This window comes from Rattus norvegicus, chromosome 6 (genome assembly GCF_036323735.1).
Source record: "Rattus norvegicus strain BN/NHsdMcwi chromosome 6, GRCr8, whole genome shotgun sequence".
NCBI classification, from domain to species: domain Eukaryota; kingdom Metazoa; phylum Chordata; class Mammalia; order Rodentia; family Muridae; genus Rattus; species Rattus norvegicus.
This window is the reverse complement of record NC_086024.1, coordinates 17062286-17089183: the sequence shown is the minus strand read 5'-3', so window position 1 is coordinate 17089183 and position 26898 is coordinate 17062286. Positions and strand designations below refer to the sequence as shown.

The 26898-nt window shown below is 41.1% G+C and overlaps 1 protein-coding gene across 6 annotated transcripts in view; it reads left to right on the top strand.

The window, feature by feature from the left end:
* Positions 1-1818: 1818 nt before the first annotated feature.
* Positions 1819-26898, top strand: part of Eml4 (EMAP like 4) — a 115312-nt gene continuing 90232 nt past the window's right edge. For all 6 annotated transcript variants that reach the window (XM_039112153.2, XM_039112152.2, XM_039112151.2 and 3 more), the window contains exon 1: positions 1819-2117. In XM_039112153.2, the coding sequence (XP_038968081.1) occupies positions 2093-2117 (25 nt within the window). In that variant the 5' untranslated portion in view covers positions 1819-2092. The remainder of the gene's footprint in view (positions 2118-26898) is intronic.

Below are 26898 nucleotides of genomic sequence, written 5' to 3'. Positions count from 1 at the left end.
ACAAAGCCAGATCATCAGATAAGTACACTGTAAGTGGAGAATTTGGCTTTCATTGATGTCAAGCCAAAATAGACATTTGTCTCCTGTCAGGAACACAATTAGTACTGCAGCAATGTAGAACTTTAAACATGTGATACATTGTGGTTTTTTTTACAATGTGAATCATATGAAATTAATCAGAATGCCTTTAGCATACACACACACACACACACATATATATGTGTGTGTGTATATATGTATATATACATATATATAGCTTTACTGTAAGTGTGAAATCAAGTTCTACTTCAATTATCGAAAACTATTGGTTCACCATGCTAGAAGAAAACCTGACTTTTTATTAGACATTTTTAAAAAGCCAACGTTACGTTTTCGTTTGTTGTGCTTGTGCATGTGTGTGCCAGAGGTCAGCCTCAGGTACAGTTCCTCACCATCCAGTACACTTTCCAGACTTTCATGGAAAACACTGGACTGACCGCCATCTCTCAGCCTTGCTGTGTCCTATTTACAACACAGCCTCCTAGGTTGGCTGTGATGTTTACTTAAGTTTTTAAGTTAGATTTTGTTTGTTTGCTGTTTCCAGAGCCAAGAATCAAACCCAGTGCCTCATATTTACCAAGCACAATCTGTCACTGGGGTATACCTCCAGTCCCTTAGGGAAGATGTTTAAAGAGGCATCAAAGGGGAGAGGTGTACTTCAAGGATGTTTAACAATCCTTTCCATCTTTTAACTCTGTAAATTTTTTCATCATGACAGGTTTTTTTGTTTGTTTGTTTGTTTTTGTTTTTGTTGTTACTCTAATCTGCACAACCTTCGACTTAGAAGGGACCTAAACTATTCAAATGTCTTTGTAAGGAAAGAGGACAGGATTAAAGGGCTAGAGAAGATGGGAAGTGTTTTGGTTACAAGTCTAACCCTTGAATTTGCAAATGAATGAAAGCCAGGCCTAAATTAGTTAGGTGACTCCATGGATTTGAGCCTAGAACTCAGGTTTATTTAAAAACTAATAGTCTGGGGGTTGGGGATTTAGCTCAGTGGTAGAGCGCTTGCCTAGCAAACGCAAGGCCCTGGGTTCGGTCCCCAGCTCCGAAAAAAAAGAAAAAGAAAAAAAAAAAAAAAACTAATAGTCTGTACAGTAGTTTCCAGATAAGTTATCCTGTGGCTTTGCACCCTGATGGGAAGAACAAAAGGGGATTAAGACAAGCCACCCTTTAGGTGCACTTCCACCAGGTTCCATGACCTTGGGCAGACTAGGTAGTCAAGACCCTGTGTCTTTTCTCGTAGGAATTGGATAAGATGATATCTTTTCATCCAGCATTAACATTGCTTGCTTGTGCTCTGTCCTAGAACCTGCACTTGTGGCAGACCTCGCCTCAAGCTGGTCAAAAAGTCTTGTTTCTACTTGTAATTCCTCACCTGACTAGAGTAGATGGGAACCCCAGGAAAGTGAATTCCTCCTCTCACTTGTTTGCCTTCTTACCGTCCTTGTCGGATTATCATCTCCCTTCAAAAGAGATGACTATAACTGTACTCCACAGGGTTCCCAGAGGGAGAGAATCCCACCATGCACGTCAGCTTCCTAGCAGCAGGATACCACAAGCCCCCATCCACACAGACCCAGTTTCAGGCTGGGGAACACTGGCCGCGAACCCTGCCAAGAACACAAGTGCAGCCAGTAGCCTCTCAACTCAATTATTCTCTGCGGTTGCGGAGGCCCGGCAGAAGGAGGGGCATGTCGGGAGAAGCCCCGCCCCTCCCATCACGTGGGGGGCGGGATCGGAAGCGTGACGGCGTGCGCGGGGGCGGAGCCGTGGCTGCGCGCGGGCGCGGGGGCGGGGCGCGGCGCGGCGCTCACTGCTGCGGCTTGGGAGAGAGAGGCCGGGCAGGCGGCGGGCGGCGCGGCTCGCAACCCGATTGACCGACTGACCCTCAGGCTGACGGGCTGACTGGCGGACGGCGGAGGCGGGAGTCAGAAGCGGCGCCGGGCGACGCTGAGAACCAGCGCTTCAGGTTCCGCGGCCGCCGTTCGGTCGGTGTGCTGAATGAAGCGCCCGCCCCGCTGAGCCCCGAGCCCGGCGCGTTCCCCGCAAGATGGACGGTTTCGCCGGCAGCCTCGGTGAGTCCGGCAGCGGGCTCGCGCCCCTCGTGCGTAACCAGGGACCCCGGCTTCCTGCGCGCGCGCCGCGGGCCCTGCTCCCCGGCTGCCCCTGCGGGTGGCCGCCTCTCCCGGCACATGGTCCCCGCGAGGCTGCAGCCCCGCCGCCGCCTCCGGGACGGGCGGCCCCTCCCCCCATGCAGCCCTCGCCTCCAGACCCTCCTTTCTTCCCAGAGCCCCCTTCAGTGCGGGGGCCCTCCTTCCCCTCAACGACCCTCCAGCCACTGCTGTGTCCCTCCCGGTACACTTAACACCTTCCTCCGACCCCGGTTAAAGACGGGGCACCCCTTCATCAAATACAGCTGTCTCCCTCAGAGTACCTCTCTCTTCTTAAACGGAATTGTAGGCAAGATTGGAGCAGTCTTTCCGCAGAGAGTAGGAGTCTCCAGTCCCATTTCTGGATTGGAGTTATCCCTCTCAGTCTTTCTATGTGGAGATTTATTAAGTAGCCCTCAGTAACTGACAACTTCCCTCCTCTTCACTGCACGTTTTGCAGTGGTGGAGAGATATCACTTACTCAGTACAGGAAAGGAAGAGGTGCATCTGTGTTGGGGGACCCTCTTTAAGAGTAAAAGCAGAAGTATGTTCTCCATGCATGCTGGAGAGAAGTAATCCTGCCCAGTGAACCCATAAGAGGGGGCCTCAATCGGGAAAGAAAGGATTCTCCATTTTTGGAATATGCTGTCTTTGTGGAACGGAGAGAAAGGGATAGGTTATTCGGTTGGCTGAAATGTCTTCTCAGTGTTCCATTTAACCAGAGTACAGGTGGTAAATTTTGTGACTGATCTGGGAACAGGAAGAACTCTAGGGGTAACCAGTACCTGTGTCTGGAATTGCTATTCTTTGAGGCCACTGGAATCCAGTTAGTTACTGGAGAGATTGAACTTTAAGTGGTATGGCGAGAGAAACGACTCTGCTCTGGCTGATACTGTGGTTATGTGATACCTGTGGCTGGATTTGATTTGTATATTTGACTATTTTATGTGGCAGTAGCCCTGTAGTCAGATGCTTTTCTTTTCCATTTCTTGATAATAAATCTCTAGTTAGTTAATGTTCACTGATCAGCAAACCATCTGGCACTAAGCCAGATTTTAATATGCCCACACAAGGTTGGGATTAGATGGATTTCTTTCTTTCTTCTTTTCTCTCTTTCTTTCTCTTTCTTTCTTTCTTTCTTTTTTTTTAAAGTAAAGTTAAAAGCAAATAGAAGAGCAGCAGGCCCTTACAGTTGTTAAATAGTAAAGGCACAGTTTGGGTCTTGACTTTCTTGAGAGAAAAAAAAAAGTTGTTATACTGCTTTGAGAATGGAAATCCTAAAATAGGAGCAATGCATTGTAGCTCTTTTCTCTCCAAAGACACCTGTTGTCCATTATCTAACCTTTGATGTCTTGTAATCCCTACACAGTGAAGTTGCTTCCTTCTTGGGCTCCTTTTAGAGAGGCATTAACTCTTCATTTGTTGGTTTTTAGTTGTGTGCGGATTCGTTCCCAGTTCACATTGGCTGGAAGACTGGCCTGTGTGTCACCTACAGGTGACAGATTGTGTGTCTGTGCAGACACCTGTGCAGATTGGGTGTCTGGGGGGGGGGTGTTTCTGATGACCTCTGTATGTGATGGATCTCACTCTTGAGTTTGTTAATTCTGAGGATTCAGCGGGGGACTTGCAGAAGCCCCTGTGTTTTGAAAGTGCCCTTTCCCCCAATTGAAGCACTCAAGTTAATTTTGAAAGTGTATATGCCTTGTTAAACAAGTGTATCCCGTAACTAATCCAGCAGAGACAACAGAAAGAGTTGCAATCGGGAAAACAAATCCCATTTTTATATCATACTAGAGATGCACACTGTTGGACTTTAAACGTTCATTTCACACCGTCTTTTGTGATCCTAACATTGAATTGCCATCTTTTGAGTGGTATGTGATGAAAGTTTGCCCTCAAGATTTGGTGTTGAGCAGGCAGAGATGTGCCTGTGTCAGCTGAAGAACAGGGATTTTTTTTTGTCTCCTTTCTAGAGTTGCCTTCGATGAAGAGACTTTTGTAGCAGGAGTTGTGCTTTCTCTTTCTGTCGCTTTCTATGAGTAAAACTAGGCCCCATCTTAATTGAAACCTTAAAGGGTTGGGAGTGGGGGAGGGGAGGTGGTATATTTTACTAGTAGCCTTTAAGCAGAGCTCTGCTCACTTCTTGCCAAATTGCTTGTTTCTGTTCCCTGCAGTTCATTAGCCTGGAGCTTAGAGTTACATTGATCTTTATTTTATCATCAAGAGAGCCATTAGTGTAAAAGAAAGCACTTATGTGTAAAGACTTCTTTTTTCAACTAAAGAATTCAAACCATGTGAAATTCTTCTGGGGTAACATATTGAAAGCGTTTTTCTCAAGGAAGTGAATGTTTATATCTCCCTTCATATACTAGAGAGGTTCTTGGAAAAATTGTGAGAAGACTACATTTCCATAAGCAAAAAAATCCAGTGCTTTTATCAGCAGAATGATTCTGTAAAAGCTGATTATTTAAGGAAATCCAAACCCAAGCCATGCCTGTGGTCAGAGTGATTAGATAAGAAAAACACGCGTTTTATAAGATGCCTGTAAAGGGGATGTAGTTACACATTTCTTGTATTACATAAAAGCAACTAAAGGATCCTTTTACTCTCTGCAGTTGATGAATTGGGGTAGTGTGGCTGGTAGGTGCTTGTACTATGGAGTTTCTCCTAGTTACATAGTATCTCCTAGTATCTTTCAGTACCTACATTAGGGTCATTTGAAAGGCAGCACTCGGGAAACAGGAATTTAAACTTAACTTCTTTGGTGTGTCATCACCACATCTCTGTATGGGTATATACACAACATGCCTCACAATATATATCTTAAACTTCAGGTATGTTTGCAAAACCAGGAAACCACCGATAAATAAAGCCTTTCTTGCTGACTTTCCAGGCAGGGGTTGGATACATTTTATGCTTAGTCTTTTAGCATATTTTTTTTCTTTTTTTAATTTCAGGTTTTAAGTCAGTTTTTGTTGTTTTGTGTTGTGTTGAGACAGGGTCTTAACTATGTATCCCAGGCTGCCTTGAACTTGAGGCTGATCCACGGTCAGCATCCCAAGTGCTAGGTTACACACCCTGGGGTAAAAATCTTTTTTTGTAATAAAGAGTTTTAATTTTAATGTATTTATCTTGGGATTAGCCTAAACGTGAAGGTTTGTATTTTAAAGAGAGTATAAATTTAACCATTCCAGTTTACAATAGAAAATTCAAATTATAGTGCATGAAGGTTATTATGTGTAAGAAGTAACATTTTCTCATGCAGCCTGGGTAGGCTGGTCTGTGTCTGCCTACTGAGCATGTGCCACGGGTACTCCTTGGTTTATGGAGTACTGAGGGCTGAACCCATGGCTTCATAAATGGTAGGCAAGCACTCTACCAACTGAACTATATATTCAGCTTAAATCTTGCTTTCTTTACATGAGAAATGCAGGACTTCATTTTTATATTTCTGAACATAGCCCAGGCTAGGCCTGAACTCACTTCATTGCTGAATTTGGTCTTGAACTGTTGATCCCCTGCCTTTACCTCCAGAGTTTTGGAATTATAGGCGTGTTCCACTATGCCAAGCCCTTTTAAAGTTTTTCGTCTGTTTGTTTGTTTTATTTTGTTTTGTTTTAAAATATATTTGTAAGACAAACTCATGCTATGTTGTCTTGGCTGGTTTTGAACACTTGGGCTCAAGCCACTCTTATGCCCGAGTTTCTTCTCCAGTAACTGGGACCACTGGTGCATGCCACCATGCTTGCCTGGTTTTCAGTACTAGTCTAGTTTCAAACAGCCTTTGAATATTCAGTAAGCCTTTTTTTTTTTTCTTCCATGTAATCGTTTGGGTTTTTTCCTAAACAATTTAATTTCTTATTGGTTGTCTTGAAGGGCTTAAGATAACTTTAAGCGGGCCTGGGGTGATGGTTCAGTAGATAAATTGCTTGCTGCATCGTTCAGCTCTCTAGCACCCATCTATATGTATGGGTGTGGCAGTGAACCTGTAATTCTACCATCAAGTTCTTGGTTCAGTGGCAAGTGATGGAGAAAGATGCCTGATGGTCAGTGGCAGGCCTCCATATGTACCTGCACACACACTTGTGCCCATATGTATCTGAGCGTGCAAACCTACCACACACACTAGCACATGCAAGAAGATAGTTATCTGTAACATGATCTGAACACTAACTCAAATGTCGGTACAATATCTACAGTATGAGTGTGCTAGAATATTACTAAACGTGTGGAGCTAATGCAGTAGGTGGACCACCAGCTCTGTGCTTTTTACCATTAAAGAAAGGACAATAAAAACACATGCTTTTGTCCTTTAGGAGCCAACCGCTGACTTTAAATAGGCATCTAGAAATGTTTATCAAGTGTAGGAAAACACCAAGAGTAGAAGCAAAGGAGGGCAGCACCACTTAGAATGCTGTGCTGTGTAGCAAAGCAAGTGATTGCAGAGAGTGAACATCTGGAGATTGCTAGGTATTTATCTATAAAGCCTGATTTTTTTTTTTTTGATATTATGAAAGAATTTATTTGGCAGTCCAAACTCCAGGGATTATATGACTAGGTCTATTTGTTTTAATTTTTATTTTCTATATCTGAGTTAGAGAAAAACTGTCTGAATGAAAGCTTATATCCATATTATGTAAAACCTTACCGTTTGTTCCTAGGAAGCTTGAAAACATTTTGATATTTGAATAGATGAATCATAAGACCTTGTAACAGTGGAAGGAAGTAGCTCACAGCTACTGTCTCCCTGTGGCAGATTCCCAGGGTGTTGTGGATCCTCGCGCCTGTATGTTACCTCTCAGTCTGTAGTTCTGGTTGCCTAAGATTAGGGTAACACCTTAACTTAACATATTGCTTTCCAGTTTACAAAGAACCTTTATCCTTTAAAATCCATCCTTTAAAATCCATTGTTTTAAGGTCTAAATTGTTACCTTTTTGTAGATGGAATTGAGCTTCAGAGAGTCTGAGGTTATTTCTAAAGTTATTCAAGACTAGGGCAGGCTTGCTTTTCTTTCTTTTGAGAAAGGGTTAACTCAGAATTCGTTTTTATGTTAAACAATAAAACAATAGCAGAAAAGAAAGATAACTTATAATCATATGTCATGTACGTGAGCAGCTGAGTTAACAGGTTGGTGGGTTTGTGTTGCCCAGATTTTTAATATTGAAAATTATACAGTTTCATCCTCATTTTCCTCACTGCCACACAACCTTTTAAAAAACAAAAACAAAAGAACAACAAACCAATCTAACCAAACCAAAGAGAGCCCTGAGCTCACTTTATCTGATGGAATCCAGGGTTCTTTCTTTCTCCATTAGTGGCTTCTTTTTGAGCCAGGGTCTTGCTGTGTAGCCTACACTGTCCATGAGCTAGCTCTCTCCTTAGCCTTCCTAGTGTGAGCACTATGGGCATGCGCCTTGTCACTCTCGCCTGCCCCAAACTCCTCAAACCTCATGAACACATTGAATACAAAACAACTAAATCTGGGGGCTGGGGATTTAGCTCAGTGGTAGAGCGCTCTAGGCAAGGCCCTGGGTTTGGTCCCCAGCTCTGGGAAAACAAAACAAAACAAAACAAAACAACAACCAAATCTGGAATCTTTTTCTTCAAAATCAGTTTTTCCTTTCAAAATGATTGACTTTTGAAGCCTCTTAATCAGTTTCTGTAGCCTCACACTGCTGAAGCACTCTGCTTTGTTTCTTATAAAATGGCAGTTTTGTAAAGTTCAACATTTGAAATTGAGACTTTGCCCTTGGTTGATGAGTGTTTAGATAAGGGAAGGAAACACTGTATTTGCATTTTACATTGAATAGCAATTAAGGCTCTGCAGTGGTTTTTGAAATCATAGACAAGGATGCTAAGTCACTGGCCGTTTTATAAATGCTACATTGAAGTTATGCATTATATAAATGTGTGTTTTTACACGGAATACTTTATCACCGAGACTTGCAGTCACAAGATGATTGCTTGCCATTCCCTGCCACCCCCTACCCCCCCCACCAAATTAAAAATGTCTTTGAAGATGTGCAATTTGTATCATTACTTCTTATCTCACCACCCTCACCATTCCTTCCTTCTTTTAAAAAGAGACAGGGTCTCATGTAGCCCAGGCTGGCCTCAAAACTTGCACTATAATTGAGGCTGGCCTTGAATTCCTAATGCACTCACTTCTACCTCCTAGATGCTGGGATTGAATTATAGGTGTGTGCCACTCTATCCAGCTTCTTTGTTTTTGTTAACTAGTGGCTGCCCCCCCCTCACCCCCCAGGAGGTGTGCTTGTTTGTTTGTTTCAAACCAGGGTTTCTCTGTGTATTCCCAAAACTCCTGTTGTATAGAACAGATGGGCCTCAAACCCAGAAATCCCTCTGCCTTGTGAGTGCTCAGATTAAAGGTGTTCACGGCAGTGCTTAGTGTTCCTTACCTTTTCTTATTCCTTGGTTTTCTTTTCTACCACCATAATTCATACATTTGTTATTCTATACTTAGATTATATTAAATTTGATTAAGTCCAATAAAGAATTCTGGCCCAGGTTCTGGGGTGATGCTTTGAAGTGCAAGTCATGTGTATGACCTATTAATTGATCTGAAATCAGTTTATTAATAGCCAAGACCAACATTTAAAAAGACTTAAGACAGGAGGAAAGATTATAAAATGCTGGTGCTCCACATGATAATGAACGGAACTTTAAATTTCAGTCGTGTGTGTTTGACTTACACTGTAGTATAAACTTGAGTGGGTAAAACATTTTGTGAGATATTTTTAGTGATTAAGCTCTATCTGTGAGAGGGGAGACAGGAATGCTGGCATATGAAAATGAGTGAGCATTAGAAGTTACAATGAGTAGTGTGCTATCACTTTAAAACTTATGGATGGAGTGAAGGAAGACAAATTTGGTGCATTATAATACAATTATATAAAATTGGTAGATAGGATATGATAATTTGATTGTCTAATGATTCTTTTGACTTGTAAGAGGATTTAGATTTACCATCTATTATTTTAGCTTAAAAATATTTTAATTTTTCAGTTATATGGAGGGGGGGTTAGGGAGAGAAGGTATGTGCATGCAAGTGTAGGTTCCTGAGAGGCCAGAAGACAGCACCAGGTCACCTGGAGCTGTGAGCCTGTTTATGTGGCTGCTGGGAACTAAACTGGGCCCCTGTAAGAATAGTATGCTCTCAACCCCTGAGCCAATTCTTCAGCTCCTATTTTAGCCTTTTAAATGGAATTGTCTGCTTTGATTTACTAATTAGTTCTAAATAGAATCTATCACTCTCCACCTCAGATTTATTCATCTTTATCCTGGTTCTCTAGTCCTGTCTTCCTAAAGTGGTAAATTTGTACTTAATACCTAGAGCATATGTAGTGTGTGCCTTCACTTTTGCCTCCACCTTGAAGGGGTTGTCTGAATCTAATTAGAAAAACTTTGAAAGTGCTTACACACACACACACACACACACACACACACACACACACTTTGTAGAGTTTTTGGAAATGGTTTGTATTAAAGGAGATTAAAGAAATATTGGACTATGTTTTTAAGAGAAAAATACAACAAAGAATATTATTGATTCAACACTGAAGTTTACATGGTAGGAGAGATTAAAGTATTATTGTACCAGTATTTAACTTACTAATATTGGTAAATATCCTAAAATTGTGCATGGAGGTATTTTTATTTTTAGGAAATAGACATTGTAGTTGGCAGGGAGAAAGGACCATGGTGGCTGTAATTTGCTCATGTTTGTGGCAGGGCTCACTGTGTATCTTAGACTGAGCTGAAACTCACTGTATAGTCCTGTCTCAGCCTCAGAGTGCTGGGAACAGGTATGCATTGCCACATCTACTGGTTCATTTAAAAATTTACATGTTTAATAGGTGAATATATACACATATGTAAAAAAACCAAACATATACAGGCAGACAGTGTTAGCTGTGAGTAAATTTGGTTTTAGCCATATGGGTGGTGTTTTGTTTGTTTTGTACTACTGTTTTTGTAGCTCTTCTGTGACCCTGGCATTTTCCATTATAGAGTTTTTAAAAAAATTGTATAAACTTTGAACTATATTCCACAGTGTGTAGCACTTAAAAAATATGGAACTCTCAGAAAATTCCAGGGCAAACCCCTGATATAAACTACCTGTGAGAATGAGGTCTGTATGTATATCGTGTGGCTTCTTTGCATCCCAAGGCCTCGCTTTGAGAAATATGCCTCTGGGCCAGAGCCTGCTGTGGTTCAGACACAGCAGACAGTTTATGTTTTCTTCAGCCCTTTCGTTGTTTCAAAAATTGAGAAATTGGGACTGGAGAGACAGCTTAGCCATTAAGAACACTGTTAGTTCTTGCAGAGGACCTGAATTTGCTCCCAGCACCCACATGGTAGCTTACAATTGTCTGTAGCTCCAGTTCCAGGTCCCTGGCACACTCTTCTGACCACTGCAGCCCTGGGCAAGTTTCTGAGCTGATGCCTGTCACCCTCTGAGCGTTTTCTTACTTGCTGTGAGCCATGGCCATTGTTCTTCAGCCGTGCACACCCAACAGTATTAGAGAGCAGCCGTAGTGACGTAGTGACGGCCGAGAGCTGAGGAAGAGCAGTGTGCCTGTGTTCTTCCTGCTCCAGCCCGGAGTGGCTATCGTTTCAAGGAGACTTAATAATTTTTGTGGAGAATGGTACTTAAAGGCCAGCTTCCTGTTCTAGCTGTGTGAATAGCTACCATTACCACCACAGAGTAGTCAGAGGTAAAGAGTGTGCTTGTGGAGTGAAGATGAACTTACAACTCGATAGGGCTCATTTTAGTTTTCTCAACATATTTGTAACTAATTTTTTAAATTGTGAGGAATCTGGTCTTCAGTTTGCTTAAGCAATCTCCTGTCTCCTACTTCTCACCAGCTCCCAAATTTAACTTCTTTGTGTAGACATCTTCATCTCCCTTGGGTCCCAGCATGAGAGGGAGGGACATTTTTCTTCACCTGGATGTTGACACCTGAACAGGCCTTTGACACCCTCTGCTGGGCTCCTCTTGGCTGAATGCTTCTTTCCACACCTCTTCTACTATTTCTTGGTGACTTTAGGACTGGGAAGGTTTGTTTAACAGAGAAAGAGACTCGTGTACTCAGACTGATCTTGAATTCATGATCCTCCCAAGTGTTGGCATTACAGGTGTGCATCACCACTCCTGGGTATTTTAAAATGTTTTTTTACTAACCTGTGTTAAATAACACATAATAATGGGTTTCATATGACATTTCCATACATTGTACAGTATATTTTTATCACATTCATAGACTTCCCCCACTCTTTCCACTTCCTCTTCCCAAGTAGTCTCCCTTCTATTTTTATCTTTGTGTGTGGGTGTGGGTGTGGGTGTGGGGGTAACTTAATGAATTTCAATAGGAGTTATAGGAGCACAGACACTTTACTAATAGCTACACAACCAAAGAAAATGTCTCCTCTGTCAACCATGAGCTGCATGTAGACCCCCAAGCTTGTGCAGGAAACCAAAGAGTTAGGCAGCTGTGTCCTGTCTAGGAGTCAGCATTCCCCATCACTCCCTGCTTCGTCATCTCTTCCATTCTTTCTGCTCCTCCTGCAGTGTTCCTCATGCCTTAGAGAAATTAGATGCCTCGTTCATGGCTGGATATTCAGCAGTCATTTATTCTCAGTCTGCTGATGATTGCAGAAAGACTGTTTTGATAAGTGAACAGCAGCACCACTGATCTATGGGCATGAGCATAGTTATTTGGAGGGGAATTTGATGGGCACATCGTGGTTGTTTAGGAAAACAGTATCAATAGCTTCTCCTAGGGACATGACCAAATGTACATGAATTCCCTCCTGTGGGGCAGTGTCAAGTCCAATAAGAAAGCACTTAGTTGTCCCCATAGACTTGACACTGTTGCCCCAGTGGGCCCATCCTGCCTTGGTACTGAGGCATATTAGGTCCACAGGTAAGAGACCGTTGATGACAGTTCTCCCCCAGCATGTTGTGTCACAGGTCTAGCACTGTGAAGGCGGCCAGCACCAACGAAGAGTCCAACCCAGTCACCGTATTCCCTTTATTCCTGCAGCTAAGGTGTATGGATCAGCAGTAGGGGTTTGTTATCTAGTTCTAGGGGGACACCAACAAGTGGCAGTTGACAATGCCATTTTAGGGTACCTCAGGAACCCCCTTGATCAATAGTGTGTGTGTGTGTGTGTGTGTGTGTGTGTGTGTGTGTGTGTTAGTTACATGCATGTGGCAGCTAGAGGTCAACATTGGGTGTGTTTCTCTATTCTCCATCTTGCTTTTACCTTTTCACATTTACCTACCCACCTACTCACCTACACAAGTCATTGTGCACTTGTGAAGGTCAGAGCACATCTTATGGAAGTTCATTCTCCTTTCACTATATAGGTTTCAGGAATCAAACTCAGGCTTTCAGGCTTACTGGCAGGCATTTTATTTGCCAAGCCAACTTCCTAGCATCATTTTTTGAGGTAGGGTCTCTCACTGAACCCAGAACTTTTTGATTTGGTAGCTCATTGATTCAACTAGACTGGCCAATGAGTTCCAGGGATCTCTAGTCTTCCCCCAAACCTGACCAGTGTTGGGCTTTCAGATGTGTACACCATGTCTAACTTATACATGAGTACCATGAGTGCTAGGGATTTGAACTCAGATCCTCATATTTGTGTGTGGCAAGCACTTGATTGATTAATGCCTCTCTCCTAGCTGCTGGCAATGCTATGCTCCCCTCCCTTCCCCTCCCCTCCCCTCCCCTCCCCTCCCTCCTTTCTTTAAAAAAAAAAAAAAGGTAAACCAGCATTCTCACCATGAAAACTAGCACTCTTTCTTTTCTTTTCTTTTCTTTTTTTCTCTTTTTTCGGAGCTGGGGACCGAACCCAGGGCCTTGTGCTTGCTAGGCAAGCACTCTACCACTGAGCTAAATCCCCAACCCCCGAAAACCAGCGCTCTTACCAAATAATACCATTTCATTTTTTTTATTATCCCAATCCTGTGTACATGCATATTAATCTGTTTGAACTACCATAATACTTTTGCATAAGGGCTGGAGAGATGGTTAAGAGCACTGACTGCTCTTCCAGAGGTTCTGAGTTCAATTCCCAGCAACCACATGGTGGTTCACAACCATCTGTAATGAGGTCTGATGCCCTCTTCTGGTGCGTCTGAAGATAGCATACAGTGTACTCATATAAATATGATAAATAAATATTTAAAAAAATAAGGGGGGGTTGGGGGATTTAGCTCAGCAGTAGAGCGCTTGCCTAGCAAAAGGCCCTGGGTTTGGTCCCCAGCTCCGAAAAAAAAGAAAAGAAAAAAAAATACTTTTGCATAATGTGTGCTTAATAGTAATTAACTTTTTTCAGTGTTCTGGAAGTTAGAGGTCCAGCCAAGATTGCTAGCTGTGTTTGATCTTTTCACTGTGCCTGCACATCCCTGGTGTCTCTACATGCGTCTGTAAATTGGTTTCTTATAAGGATATTCCGTATGCTGGACAAGGTTCCATCTTTATAGACTTTTTATATCTTTAAAAATCTTAATCTTCAAACACTTTAAACTTCTGTGGAGTAGAACTTTTCTGGGGACAGTCAATGACAACATGCATATATAATTCAAATAAATAAGATTTAGGTGAAACTTTGAATCATACCATTTCCAGTAGTCACTTTTGATGTATATTTTGATACCTATGTGATACTTTAGATCATGAATGTAAATTATTTGCTGTCAGTGGAAGGGCATTCTGGATGTGTAGTTCTTACTATTATTTCTAAATTTAAACGGTGAACACTTATCCTTGACTAGCTGTGGTTAGCTAATATGTGAGGGAGATTGGGTAAAGAAAATACATGTAAGCAGAAAAGTCAATCATTTTTCCTCCTTAAAATACTGTGGCTGTCTTTCCTTGGCAAGTATGAATAGACCCTCCACTGTATTGTATTCCATTGCTTGGTCATTTTGTCATCTTTAGTTGTACGTATCAAATGTAATTTAACTTACTTTTGATGATGGCTGTTATCAGTGCTAGGCATAATTCTTGTGGTCATGCAGTGGTTCCTTCTGGAGCTGTTTGGGGCTTGAATCCTTTGTACAGTAAATTAATTAGATGGTTAAATTATTACTCATAATCTTACTGCTTGTCATTTAATGCCAGTGCTCGGTCCTGCTCTTTTTATTTGAAAATCTTATTTGAGTTTATAGGTCTTAAAAAATACTATAATCAGTCCTAAAATTTAATGGTAACGTCTTTCAATATAGGCAGGTCTGTGATTGCCTGTTTGTTGGTATTTTGGGTGTGTTTTGTTGTGTTTTGTTGAGACAGGTTCCTTTCCTGGCTGGTCTGGAACAGCTGTGTATTCCAGGCTTGTCCCAAACTCAAGGACCTCCTCAGATGCTTGGATTATAGGCCATACCATTTTGCAGTGGTTTATATTTAAGATCCACATGTTACATTTTATTGCTAGCTCTCTATTGTATATATGTTTCCCTCCATAGTTTGTTAAAGAAGTTGTCTCTTCTGATATATAGTTTTACGTACAAGTGTTGATGATATATCTTTTGGTGGTTTGTAATATATCTATTTTCTATATATCTTTTAAAATAAAACTCACAGATTTTTATGTATTTGTCTTATTTTAATCTACTACATACATTTTCTTTTTAAACAAAACAAAACAAAAAACAAAAAAAACCAATAAATTGTGGGGACCATCCTTAAACTGTCTCTGAATTTTGACCATAGTGGTTTCCCTTGCTTTTGGATGTGGCAGAATGTTCTGCAGTGGTTTGAATGTGGATGTCCCTGAGAGGGTCAGATACTTGAACATTTGGTTCCCAGTAGGTAGCACTGTTTGGGAAAATGTTGGAGGAGGTGTCCCCTGAACTTGGACTTTGAGAGTTAAAAGCCTCATGGCATTTCCAGCGTCCTGCTTCATGCTTGCACTTAAGGATGTAAGCTCTTAGCTTCCTGCTTCCTTCCACCTTGCTTCCTTAGCCCTGCTGTGTCCCTCACATTCCCTCTGGAACCACACCCTTTCTTCTGTAAGGTTTTTTAGTAACAGAAGAGCACTTAATACAGTTCCCAGAATCTCTTTCATATGTCCCAGTCTGCTTGTGAAATCAGCTATTTCTCCAGTAAGCTGGGTGTTCTTTTAAATACAGACATGGTATACTTGACTCTAGAGGTGTGTGTTGCTACTGGATCAGGGTTTCTGAGTTTTCCCCTTTTTATTTAGGTGTAAAGGTTTTTTTTCCTTTTTAAATAAATCTGTTTATTCTCTATCTCTCTCTCATGCGTGTGTGTGCGTGTGCGTGTGCGTGTGTGTGTGTGTGTGTGTGTGTGTGTGCACGTGCGCACATATATACACACACTTTGCAGAAGTCTGCTCTCTTATCTTTTACCATGTGGGTACCTGGAATGGAACACAGCTGGTCATCTTTACCCACTGAACCATTTCACCAACTCCTTTTTTCTTTCTTCCAATTTAAACCTGTTGCATGCTGGGAAACAGGTTGCCAAGCCTGTCTGAGTATATAAGGATTGTTCTGAACCTCAAAATTGATGGTGTATGACTTTAAACTGTACGTTCAACAAACTAATCAAAACTTATATTGGTAATAATATCATTAACAGGATATCAGATGCTGTTAAGAATAGTCTGAGGTCTTTAGTAAAATGTGGGAGCTTTTAAGTTCATAGATTAATTAATATGCATATTTATATGTACACGGTAAAAATTTACAGACCATTTATTTACACTGTGTTCTTTTTAAGTTTATTATTGTGTGTGTAACAGTTTTGAGTGTGTGGGAGAGTCTGAATACACAGGTGCCATGTTGTGTATGTGGATCAAATTGGAGGTTAGAAGAGGACTTCCAGGAGTTAGTTCTTTTGTTTCGTATAGAGATCTAGGGATTGAACTCAGGTTCAGCAGGCTTGCCAGGCAAGCATTTTACCGGCTGAGCTGTCCCACTAGCTCTGTATTTTCTTTGAAGATTATCAGTTGAATCTTTATGAGTGAACTGTTAATATATCAAAGGTCAGATTATTCTGTTATATACTCTGTAAGAGTACATTTCCTTTCTGCAGAGCAATGGTTCTCAACCTGTGGCTTGCTATGTCTTTAGGGGGTCAAATGACTTTCTCAGGAGTCACATATCTGATATAACGTGTATCAGATTCAGATACAGTTATGAAGTAACAATGAACTAATTTTATGGTTAGGGGTCACCACAACATGAGGGTTGCAGCATTAGGAACTTAATAACTGCAATTTTGCTATAGGTATAAATTGTAATGTAAATATCTGATGTGTGGGATATTGGGGTTGCAGTTCACAGTTGAGAAACAGCTGGGTGAACGTGCTTTTTCTGACTTCCTGAAGTTAAGATGACTGTTTGTTTTGTTTTTTTTTTTTTTGTTGTTGTTGTTGTTGTTTTTTCCGAGCTGGGGACCGAACCCAGGGCCTTGCGCTTCCTAGGTAAGCGCTCTACCACTGAGCTAAATCCCCAACCCCGACTGTTTGTTTTTAAGACAGACATTCAATATTACTATCAAGTATTTTTGTCTCTAATATTTATTTTTAAGTGGCTATTTTGAACTGGTCTTCTGAGTGATACTTGAGCAAATGACAAAATCTGTCTGTTTTTCATTGAGTCATTTGTTTCAGAAAAGTGTCACAACTGACTTCTATGATGAGTAAGTGGGAGGTCTGCTTGAGAACAATCAATCTGAAGGGCATCCTGTTTGCAGTTTAGGTGGGGCATAGCCGTGTGTGCTTTTCATACTCCTTGGCTTCAGCCTTCAGTTAGGGTTGGTATAGGACAATCTGTGTGCACACAGTGACTTCCCACTTCTGACTCTAATAATGTGGATTGAGATGAGATACCAGAGAGCAACATTTAGAACAGATTATTAGAAAGGTATTATTGAAAATATTAATCATGACCGTGAATGGGATTTAATGCTTATACTGAAATTCATTTTCTTTGGAACACCTTTCCTTGGCTTGTTAATGCAGCAGGGGTAAGATTATGGAGTTTGAGTCTTATGCGGGCTGCATAATCCTACATACACTGTGTAGTAAAGAGGGTTTTCTGACTGTAGCTCACATCCTCACTGAGTGAGCGCTGGAAATCCCTGCTCTCATAAGGGTGTAATTCTGTGGAGGATTCAGGCAATATTTAGTCAGGAAATATTTATTGAATGCTTGGTATGTGCTCAGCACTCTTCCAGCTATAAACAAAGTCCTTATGGGTTTATAACGTAGGCTTTTAAAACTGAGCGGGAGGAGTCATTTTGGTGAAGTATAGAGAGCTTTGGGACCCTGAAGGTTACCTTAGGCCTCTGTTGTCAGGCAGGTCTTTGTTTGAGCAGGAAAACAGGTCAGGGCATAGTGTCTTCTGAGATAGAGCACAGAGGAATGTTTACTTGCCACGTCTGCTCCCACTCTGAAACAAACACCCAAGAAAAGGACAGAGCAGCTCACTGGTAGGTGCAGTTTTCAGTGTAGTCGGCTGTTGTCAGCTGTGCCTGTCTGCCGGCATTCCCAGTTGTTACTGAGTTCTGGGGCTCTGTAGTCTGCCACCTACCTATTTCAGTGACAACTTTCTCAGATACTTGATGCTTTGCTTTTGACTTGTGATTCATGTCGAATATTTGCTTTTTTACAGTATTTATTTATATGAATACACTGTACCTGTTCTTCAGGCACACCAGAAAAGGGCCTCAGATCCCATTACAGATGGTTGTGAGCCAGCATGTGGTTGTGGGAATTGAACTCAGGACCTCTGGAAAAGCAGTCAGCACTCTTAACCACTAAGCCATCTTTCCAGCCTTAGTAACTTTATTGATAGTGGAAATAACTTTTTAAAGGGCCCAAAACATCTTAATTTCAGCCTAAAATATACAGTAAAGCTTAAAACCTTATTAACAGTTCAATGGCTTGCATATAACTCTTCCTACATTAACGCCTTCATTTGTGGATGATTATTGTTGTAGACATGAAACATCTGCAGTACAGAAGTCTTGAATGTTCCAAAACTAAAACTTTGAACTATACACAGACTTCGTAGATGTAGGAAAACTGGAGTTTTAGATTGTGGGTGCTCAATCTAGCCTATGAAATACTCCAAAGTCTGAAAACAAAACAAAAATCCAATCTCCCCCAAACTACTACATCAATCAGAAACCCTTCCAGTATCAAGCATTTTGGGTAAGACATGCTCAACATGTACTACCTGTTGCTAACTTTTTGGTAATTAATACTAACTGTAGTCCTAGCGTGAGAAATCTAATAGTTCAACAGTTATCTATCTAATAATAAGTATTACACAAATGCTTCATTTCAGGCATTATTATATTACTGGGCCTATATCCATGAACAAAACAAAACCTTGTTCTCATGAACTTTATGCTACTAGAGGGAATTAGATAATAAACCATTTTCATTAAATTCACTGTTAGGATGACAGTGGCGTACGTGCGTGCCTGCGTGTGTGCCTGTGTGTATGTTGATGACTACATTGTCAATTATAATGTATCTATAAATGGTTTCCTAGAATAAACGTTAGAGTCTGATTGTGGCTGATGAGCTTACAGAAAAATCACCTGGGAAAGGCTCTGGTATTTCTATAGTAACGGTGACCACTGGAGCACAAGCACTCAAGACTAGCTGGGGCGAGGTGGATGGCACACTGATAGGTGTGCCAGTGTCTGGTGTTTTGAGGGATGATTGTGCTTTTAAAAATCTTGCTGTCTGAGTTTGCTAAACTACCGTTATGTATTTGAACATGTATTTCCTTTTTGTTTTGATAACAGATTCTTGTTTTCAGGTGGATTATTGTACATTGTTGATCAATCTGTATTCAAGACCCCTGTCCAATTACTCAGAATTCCTGTGATGCTTCCCAGATCTTGAAACAGCTGTCTGTGGGTGGTGGTGATGATAGAGGCAAACAGTGGGTTGTGTGACCAGGGTGAGGTCACCATTTCCACCTTGTGGCTCTTTCCGGATTTTAACACCTACTTTGGTACTGAAAGCAGTTTTGACTGTCAACTGTGCCAATGGGAGTTAATAGTTCATCCATATAATGATGTTATTCGTTGCTGTTTGTTTTTGGATGAGACTTTCAAGGGTGTGATTTCTGTTTTAGCAACTGAAAGGAGTTGTTTTTGTAAACTGAAAACAGTTCATATGTATGGCTTTCCGGTTACAACCCACTCAAGCAGTGTTGCGATGTCTGCTCTGAATTTGACCCTCTTGTGTTTTCACTTAAACCCACATTGGGCCATTATTAGCTCTCTCATTCTTTGGGGTCACGAGTTTTGTTGCTCCCAGTTTAAGAGGTGGCCTGCTGTAGTGTTGTTAGGACATGCATTCTTAGCTAGGTCTTCAAACTGCCTGTGCTCTGAAGCCTGCCTCCTGACTGCTGACTGCTGCACTGTTTCCTGTCCTCTTTTCCTTCCTACACCGTGCTCATAGAGTGCTCCCCTTTCTCTCACTAATGCAGGTCCCACTCTTACTGTTTTTCTTTATCCCCTTCTTCTCTCCTTGCCATCTTGTTTCTGATCCATCAGTCATTTATAGTTTCCATTTGTCTTGCTAACCCTTGTTGATCAACAACTGGTGTTAAGTACCACCCCTTCCTTTCATCACTTCAACCTTCAGGGGATTTTCATCTCTGCTGGGTCTGTATACATTTGGTATTACAGATATCAGTCTGCACCTTCGATTGTTCAGCATGTGTCCTCTGACTGTCTGTCCGTTAGTTACTTGGGTTTACATAGCTTGATCTTCATTAGTAATGCGTTCCATAAGGATAGACATGTATCTTGTGTTTGATAGAATGTTCTAATTCTACTTACTTATTTACTGAAGATATGTTTGCTTTTAATTATTTATATGTATGTGTGTCTGTGTGGAAGTATGCATAAGTCAGGTGCCTGAGGAGGCCGGAAGGAGGGAGTCTGGTCGATCCCCTGGAGCTGGAGTTACAGGTGGATATGAGCTGCCTAACATGGGTACTAGAAAATGAATTCAAGTCCACTGCGAAAACACTCTTAATCACTGAGCCAAATCTATATGTGTGTGTGTGTGTGTGTGTGTGTGTGTGTGTATACATATATATATTTTAACATTTATTTATTTATTATGTATACAGCATACAGCTTTCTGCCTGCATGTATTCCTGTAGGCCAGAAGAGGGCACCAGATCTGATTATAGATGGTTGTGAGCCACCATGTGGTTGCTGGGAATTGAACTCAGGACCTCTGGAAGAGCAGACAGTGCTCTTAACCTCTGAGTCATCTCTCCAGCCCCATTTTTTTTTTTATTTTTTATTTTATCTAAGTGCACTGTCAGTGTCTTCACACACCAGAAGACGGCATCTGATCCCATTACAGATGGTTGTGAACCATCGCTGGGAATTGAACTCAGGTCCTCTGGAAGAATAGTCAGTGCTCTTAACCAGTGAGCCATCTCTCCAGCCCCCAACTGAACCAAATCTTAGACCCCATTTATTTTCATTGCTTTAGTGTGTGTGTGTGTGTGTGTGTGTGTGTGTGTGTGTGTGTGTGTGTGTGTTGGTACTAGATGGAACTCAAGACTTGATGTTTGTTAGACAAGTACCCTATCAGTGATCTACATCCCCAGCCCTTTTGTTTAGTGTCAAGAATGGTTTCTATATTTTTTAAGTGGCTGGAAGTAGAAACCAAAAGCATAGTGTTTTTTGTGACATAAAAAATATGTGAAAATCAGACTTACCATAGATTGTAGCATTTTATTATTGGAACACAGGTGTGCTCACCTATTTAGGGGTTGTTTATTGTTGCCTTCATGTAACATTTGTAAAGTAAAATAGGACAGAAATGGAATGGCTTGAAATCTTTGCGCTCTTCATAGGTTTCTAACCCATTTCTTTAAAATCAATTTACAAGCTGGGTGGACATGATACCAGTAGTCAGGCAGACCTGTATGAGTTCATGGCTAGTCTGGTCTACATGGTGAATTTGAAATCAGCCAGGCCTATACAGAGAAATAATGTCTCAAGTAATTAAAAAAAGATAAAGTGGGTGCTATTCTTGTACTGAACTAGCATAGGATCTTCAGAACTGCTAAGAAAGCACTAATAACTTCATACTATGATAGATGAAAGCTAGAGAGATCTTAGCAAGGTCCACATTTACTAAGGGCTTGTATTTATTTTGGGTAATTGTTAACTCATGAATTTTACAGAATAATGATTTTTTTCTTTATTGTTTCTATATGTACATATATTTATTCAGATCTTGTAAATGTAGTCTCTGGCTTCTCCCTTTCTCCAGCCCCTTTCCTTTCTTCATTAGTTCCCTTTCTGCTTTCAGAGTATTTCATTTGCTTTTAAGATGCCACATGTGGGAGCAAACCAACAATACGCTGCATGACTGAGTGGGTACTTTCGTTGGCTGTTCAGTCTGTTGTGTTTCCAAATAAAATCTTTCTTGCTTACTCTGTGAGGAAGGCCGTTGACATTGATGGTATTACATAGAATCCGTACCAATTTTGGTAATATGGCCATTTTCAGTGTTATCATGGGGTGTCCTTCTGTCTTCTAGTGTTCATTTCACTTTCTTTCCTGGCATTCGGTAGTTTATATTTTAGTGGTAGTCCACCTTTGTTAGGTGATTTCTTGGCATGAGGGAAATATAAATATATATATATATATATATATTATTTAAAGTTACTGTGAATGGGATTTTTCTTATGACTTCTTTCTTGATGAGCTCCTGGTTAGTATAAAGACAAGCAACCAGGTTTTGTGTATTGTTCTTTGTCCTGCTCCATTGCTGAATTTGTTTCAGTTCTCAGAGGTGTTAGTTTCTCTTAGGAACATGGTCTGTCAGCAGGGATGTCCCTTCTGCTTCCCTTTATTCTCTTGCTCTAACAGTTCAGAGGAGTTGAGCAGTGCAGCGCTGTCAGGCTTTTCTTTGTTGGGGAACTTTCAGTCACTGCTTCAGTCCCACGGGCTGCTACTGGGCTCTTCTGTAGTTTGGGAAACTTGGGTAGATCATAGGCATCTGGAAATTTTCCTGTTTCTTTTAAAATTTTCTGTTCATTGTAATAGAATTAAAAAAAAAATTCTCCAATGATATCTGGATTTATCTGTTGTAATGACTCCATCCTCTCCTAGCTGTGAGCCTTCCCTCTTCTACTTTCCTTTGGCTAAGGGTTTGCAGCTCTTGTTTATCTTCTTAAAGACCCAGCTGTGTCTTTGTTATTTTTGTTATTTGGTTTTGGTCTCTGCCTCCTTACTACTTTGATCTTCATTGTCTTGTGCTGATTTTGGGATTTAGTCTGTTCTTGCTAAGACCTGGGGATGCGCTGTTAGATGTCTCCTCCTTCAGCCCTCTTTGGTACTCGGAGCCACAAACTTCTATTTTAGGTATCCTACAGAATCATCTGTATTGTTTACATAATTTAAATCCATAAATGAAAAAAAATACCCGTTTTTCCTCAGTTTCATTTAAAACTATTCTGTTCACTCTCCCATTTTCATAGTTATTTCTGCTATTAGCTTTCAGTTTTGTTCCATTACAATGTGATAAGATAGAATAGCTCCACCCCCCCCCCCCAGCCCACCTTGTCTCATGCCATAAGACATCTTTGACTTGCGCATTTGTTTCTTTTTGTTACTGTGGCCAAGGGGTTATTTGGGCTAATGGTTCTGGAGGGATAACAAGCCATCGTGTCACAGGGAAGGTGGTAACAGGCAGACAAGTGGCTGGCACACCTGAGAGTCCCACATCTTCAAACACAAGCAGAAAGCAGAGAAGGTGAACTGGTACTAGTGTGTGCTTACAAACCTCAAAGCCTGCTTCCAGTAACATACTTCCTCTAGGGAGGCCACACCTCCTAAACCTACCCACACAATGTCACCAGTTGTGGACCAACTATTCAAATACCTGAGCCTAAGGGGACATTCTCAAACACCACAACTTGATAAAGAGATTATATTCTGTAGCTCTGTATTAAATCCATATGATATATAGAATAGTTTAAAGTTTCTCAGTCGATCTCCCTCTTCACCCCACAGCATCATCAGGTAAAACGACATTTTGTTAAAATCACTGTTAATGTATTATACTTTATGCCCAGTAGTGTTTGGGTTACAAAGTTGAGTGTTTTAACATAACAGTGAGTGTCTATGCACACGCATGTAACCCCCACCCCAACCCCCACCTCACTACAGTGTTACGAACCCTAGGCTTCATGTATGCTATTTAAGCACTATTGAACTGTATCTCAGTCTTTAAAAATAAATAAACAAACAAACAAACAAACTAACTTTAAATTTTGACTGGAGTGATGGCTCTTTGATTAAGAGCACTGCCTTTCCAGAATTGGATCCCCAACATCCAAAGCTCACTATTTGTGAGCTCAGCATTTTGGCTAGTGCTTTATCATTGAGCCATAGCCCCGTGCCTTATATCTTTTTCTTTATTACTTTATTAATGTGCTGAGTCATCAACATTGTCTTCACATCTTGAGCCTCTTCTTTTTGTGACTACATTGGTGATCTTTCTACTGACAAGTCTTGCTTGAGACGGGTCTCCCTGTATGACGCAGGTTGGGTGGGCCCTGTCACTCTCAGCTCTTTGCCCTTTTTTTTTTTTTTTTTTTTTTTTTAATTCTGTGGAGAATTTAGTGATCCCAATCCCAGCAGGCTGGCACTTTTATTCCTTGTTCAGAAAAATCACATGACTTGTACTAAAACACAGAACTATTAATAGCAAGTTGCAATTGGAGGGTTTGACCTCCTCTATTGAGCTCCAACACCTGCACTGTTTTTATCATTTCCTAGTTGTGTTTAGCCTCGGTCTTCAGTTAGTTTTCTGTTTTCTCTAGCTTCTGACATTTACTTTATGTTACCCATCTTGTAATAGGTGGATCCTGGAGCTCAAATGAAGACCCACCCAGTTGGCAGGAAGAAGAGAATGAGAAGTCTCCTCAGGGAGGGAGTTGGGGAGATTTTGGGCACTCATGCTGCTTCCTGCATTTTAACCATACAGTGGGGACCTTATAGGAAGAAGCAGGAGTTGTTTATTTGCTTATTAGTCTGTTGGCATCCTGGGGTTTCAAGGTTGGGAGATTGGGCAAACAAAGCCTGTGAAGTTGTAGACCCTGTAGGGTTTCTACAGACCACCTAGTGTTTTCCATTTATGAAACTTACTGAGCCTTTTTGGTTGTTTTCAGAACCTCTGTTTATTTAATTTCTCATTAGTAACTTTCATTATCTTTCCATTTGTAGTTCTCTCAGCTGCTCATCTATAGCCTCTCATTGAATTCATTGGTCATTCTTTTGAGCTCTTTGTCAAGAATTCTGTATACTCTGATATCTTTCAAGTCAGTTTCTAGAGTTACTAACTTTGGTGGAATCATGTTTGTAGGGGTTGGTTCTGATGCTAAGGTCCTGTTCTCCGATTGGTTCTTGATTGATCAAAAAAGGTGTCAGGAGCCAATTGGGCGGAAGGAGATTAGAATCACCCAGCAATTAACCATTAAGGCAGGTTGAAAAATGAGAGAGAGAGAGAGAGAGAGAGAGAGAGAGAGAGAGAGAGAGAGAGAGTGTGGTGTGTGTGTGTGTGTGTGTGTGTGTGTGTGTGTGTGTGTGTGTGGTGTGTGTGTTAGTTATGCGAGGATCCTAGGGAACCTGGGCGCGGGGCTATTATCGCAGTCTACCCAAAGCATAAAGCAGGATACCAAAAACTACACACTATACCTGTTGCTTTGTTTTTTTTTTTTTATTGTTGTTATTGTTGTTTTTTTGTTTTTTTTTTTGTTTGTTTTTTTTTGTGCTTCTAGTTTTCAAATGCTTTATATCCTCAAAGTAATCTAAAGATATACTGGCTGTTGTTAACTTTTTTTCTCTGTAGGAAACAGTTATGATCCCTTAAATGTAACAAATTTGAAAAATACCAGAGGAGACAGTGACCTCTTCCTCCTCCTCCTCCTCCTCTTCCTCCTCTTTCTTCTTCTTCTTCTTCTTTATTTTTTTTTTTGTGATTTTTAAAATGGTTTTATTTTTATGTGCATTGGTGTTTTGCCTGCATGTGTATCTGTGTGGGTGTCTGATCCTCTGAACTAGAGTAACAGACAGTTATGAGCTGCTCTGTGGGTGCTAGGAATTGAATCTGGGTCCTCTGGAGGAGTAGACAATACTGCCCAGCCATCTCCAGCCCTGAGAAGAGACATTCTTAAATTTTATTTGAGACTTTTCATCCCAGGTTGCCCTTGAACTTAAGATACTCCTGTCTTCTGCTTCCCAAAGCCTTGGGGTAACATCATCAGGCCCAGTGCTTCTGACAGGATTTTTTGAAGCTTATTGTCTTTGTCTACATTGTAAGCTGTTCTCCCTCTCATTGTGACATTTTGTGTAAATCTGCAAAAGGCAATCGTATATTTCTGTCAGATTTTATTTGATTTATTAAAGTTGAATATATTCTGTTTCTTTGGGGATTTGGTATTTTTGTTTTCCATAAGGTGCTTTCTTCACAGTGAGTCCTTATATTCTTTATTTCAGGGCACCTTGGGCATTGCTCTCTCTGTTTGGTTTTAGTAAGAGTCACAGCACTGCAGAGCACTCTGACTCTCAGGAGACTTAAGGTCAGGGCTGGCAAGATGGCATAGCAGGTAAAAGCATGCATGCCTGGAGACCTAGGTGAAGGAATATGAAGGCACACAATAACGAACGCAACAATGTCACTTTTCCCACTTACTTTGCGTATGCTTGGGTACTCCTGCTGTCATGTGCGTTGCCAGTTTGGGAGTATTATTAATAAAGCTGTAACCACTCCAGCAGCTGTCTCTGTTTTGTCCCTGTGAGTTTCACTATCTGCTCTGGTTCGTTTGTTTATACTTGTATGTATTGTGTCTGTATGTGGGCATGTACACTTGAGTGTAGTTAGTCTAGGAGGCCAGAAGCATTTGTTTCCCTTTATAGGCACCCACCTGTGGGTGATGGAATTGAACACAGGTTCTCTCTACAGAATATTACCTGGCTTAGGTTCTCTGCCTTCACAGAAGTGACTGTACCCACTGAGTTATCCTCCAGCCCCACCTCCACCCCCCCCCAAAGTTTTAACTCTTATTTTCAAGGCTACAGTTCCTTTGTATAAATTTTTATATGTATATGAACTAAGGGTCAAGGTTCATTTATTTGCCAACAAGTATACCTTTGATCCAGGACCATTTGTTGAAAAGATTAAGCTGCCCCCAGCCCCACCCCGTCCATTGAGGTGGCCTGGAACTTTTGTTTTGCCAATAGAACACATATATGTGTAGCTAGTTTTGAATTTGTAATCACTTCCCTTGTCCTCTGTGTTTATCTTTAAACAAATGCCAGCTCTCTTACATTAGAGCTGTATTGTAGGTTTCAGTCGTATGGGTGTTTTTGGTTTTTTGTTTGCTTTGGTGGTTGGTTGGTTGATTTGCTTGTTTCAAGACAGGATTTCTTTGTGTAGCCCTGGCTTTCCTGAAACACACTCTGTAGACCAGGCTGGCCTCATACTCTTAAGATCTGCCTGCCTCTGCCTCCTGAGTGCTGGGATTAAAGGTGTGCACCACCATTCAGCTCAGTTGTGTTTTTGAAACTTTACAAAGTTGAAAAATATTTTGGAGAAAAATGTAAATTTTAGACCAAGAGAAAATATTATTTTGTTATACTT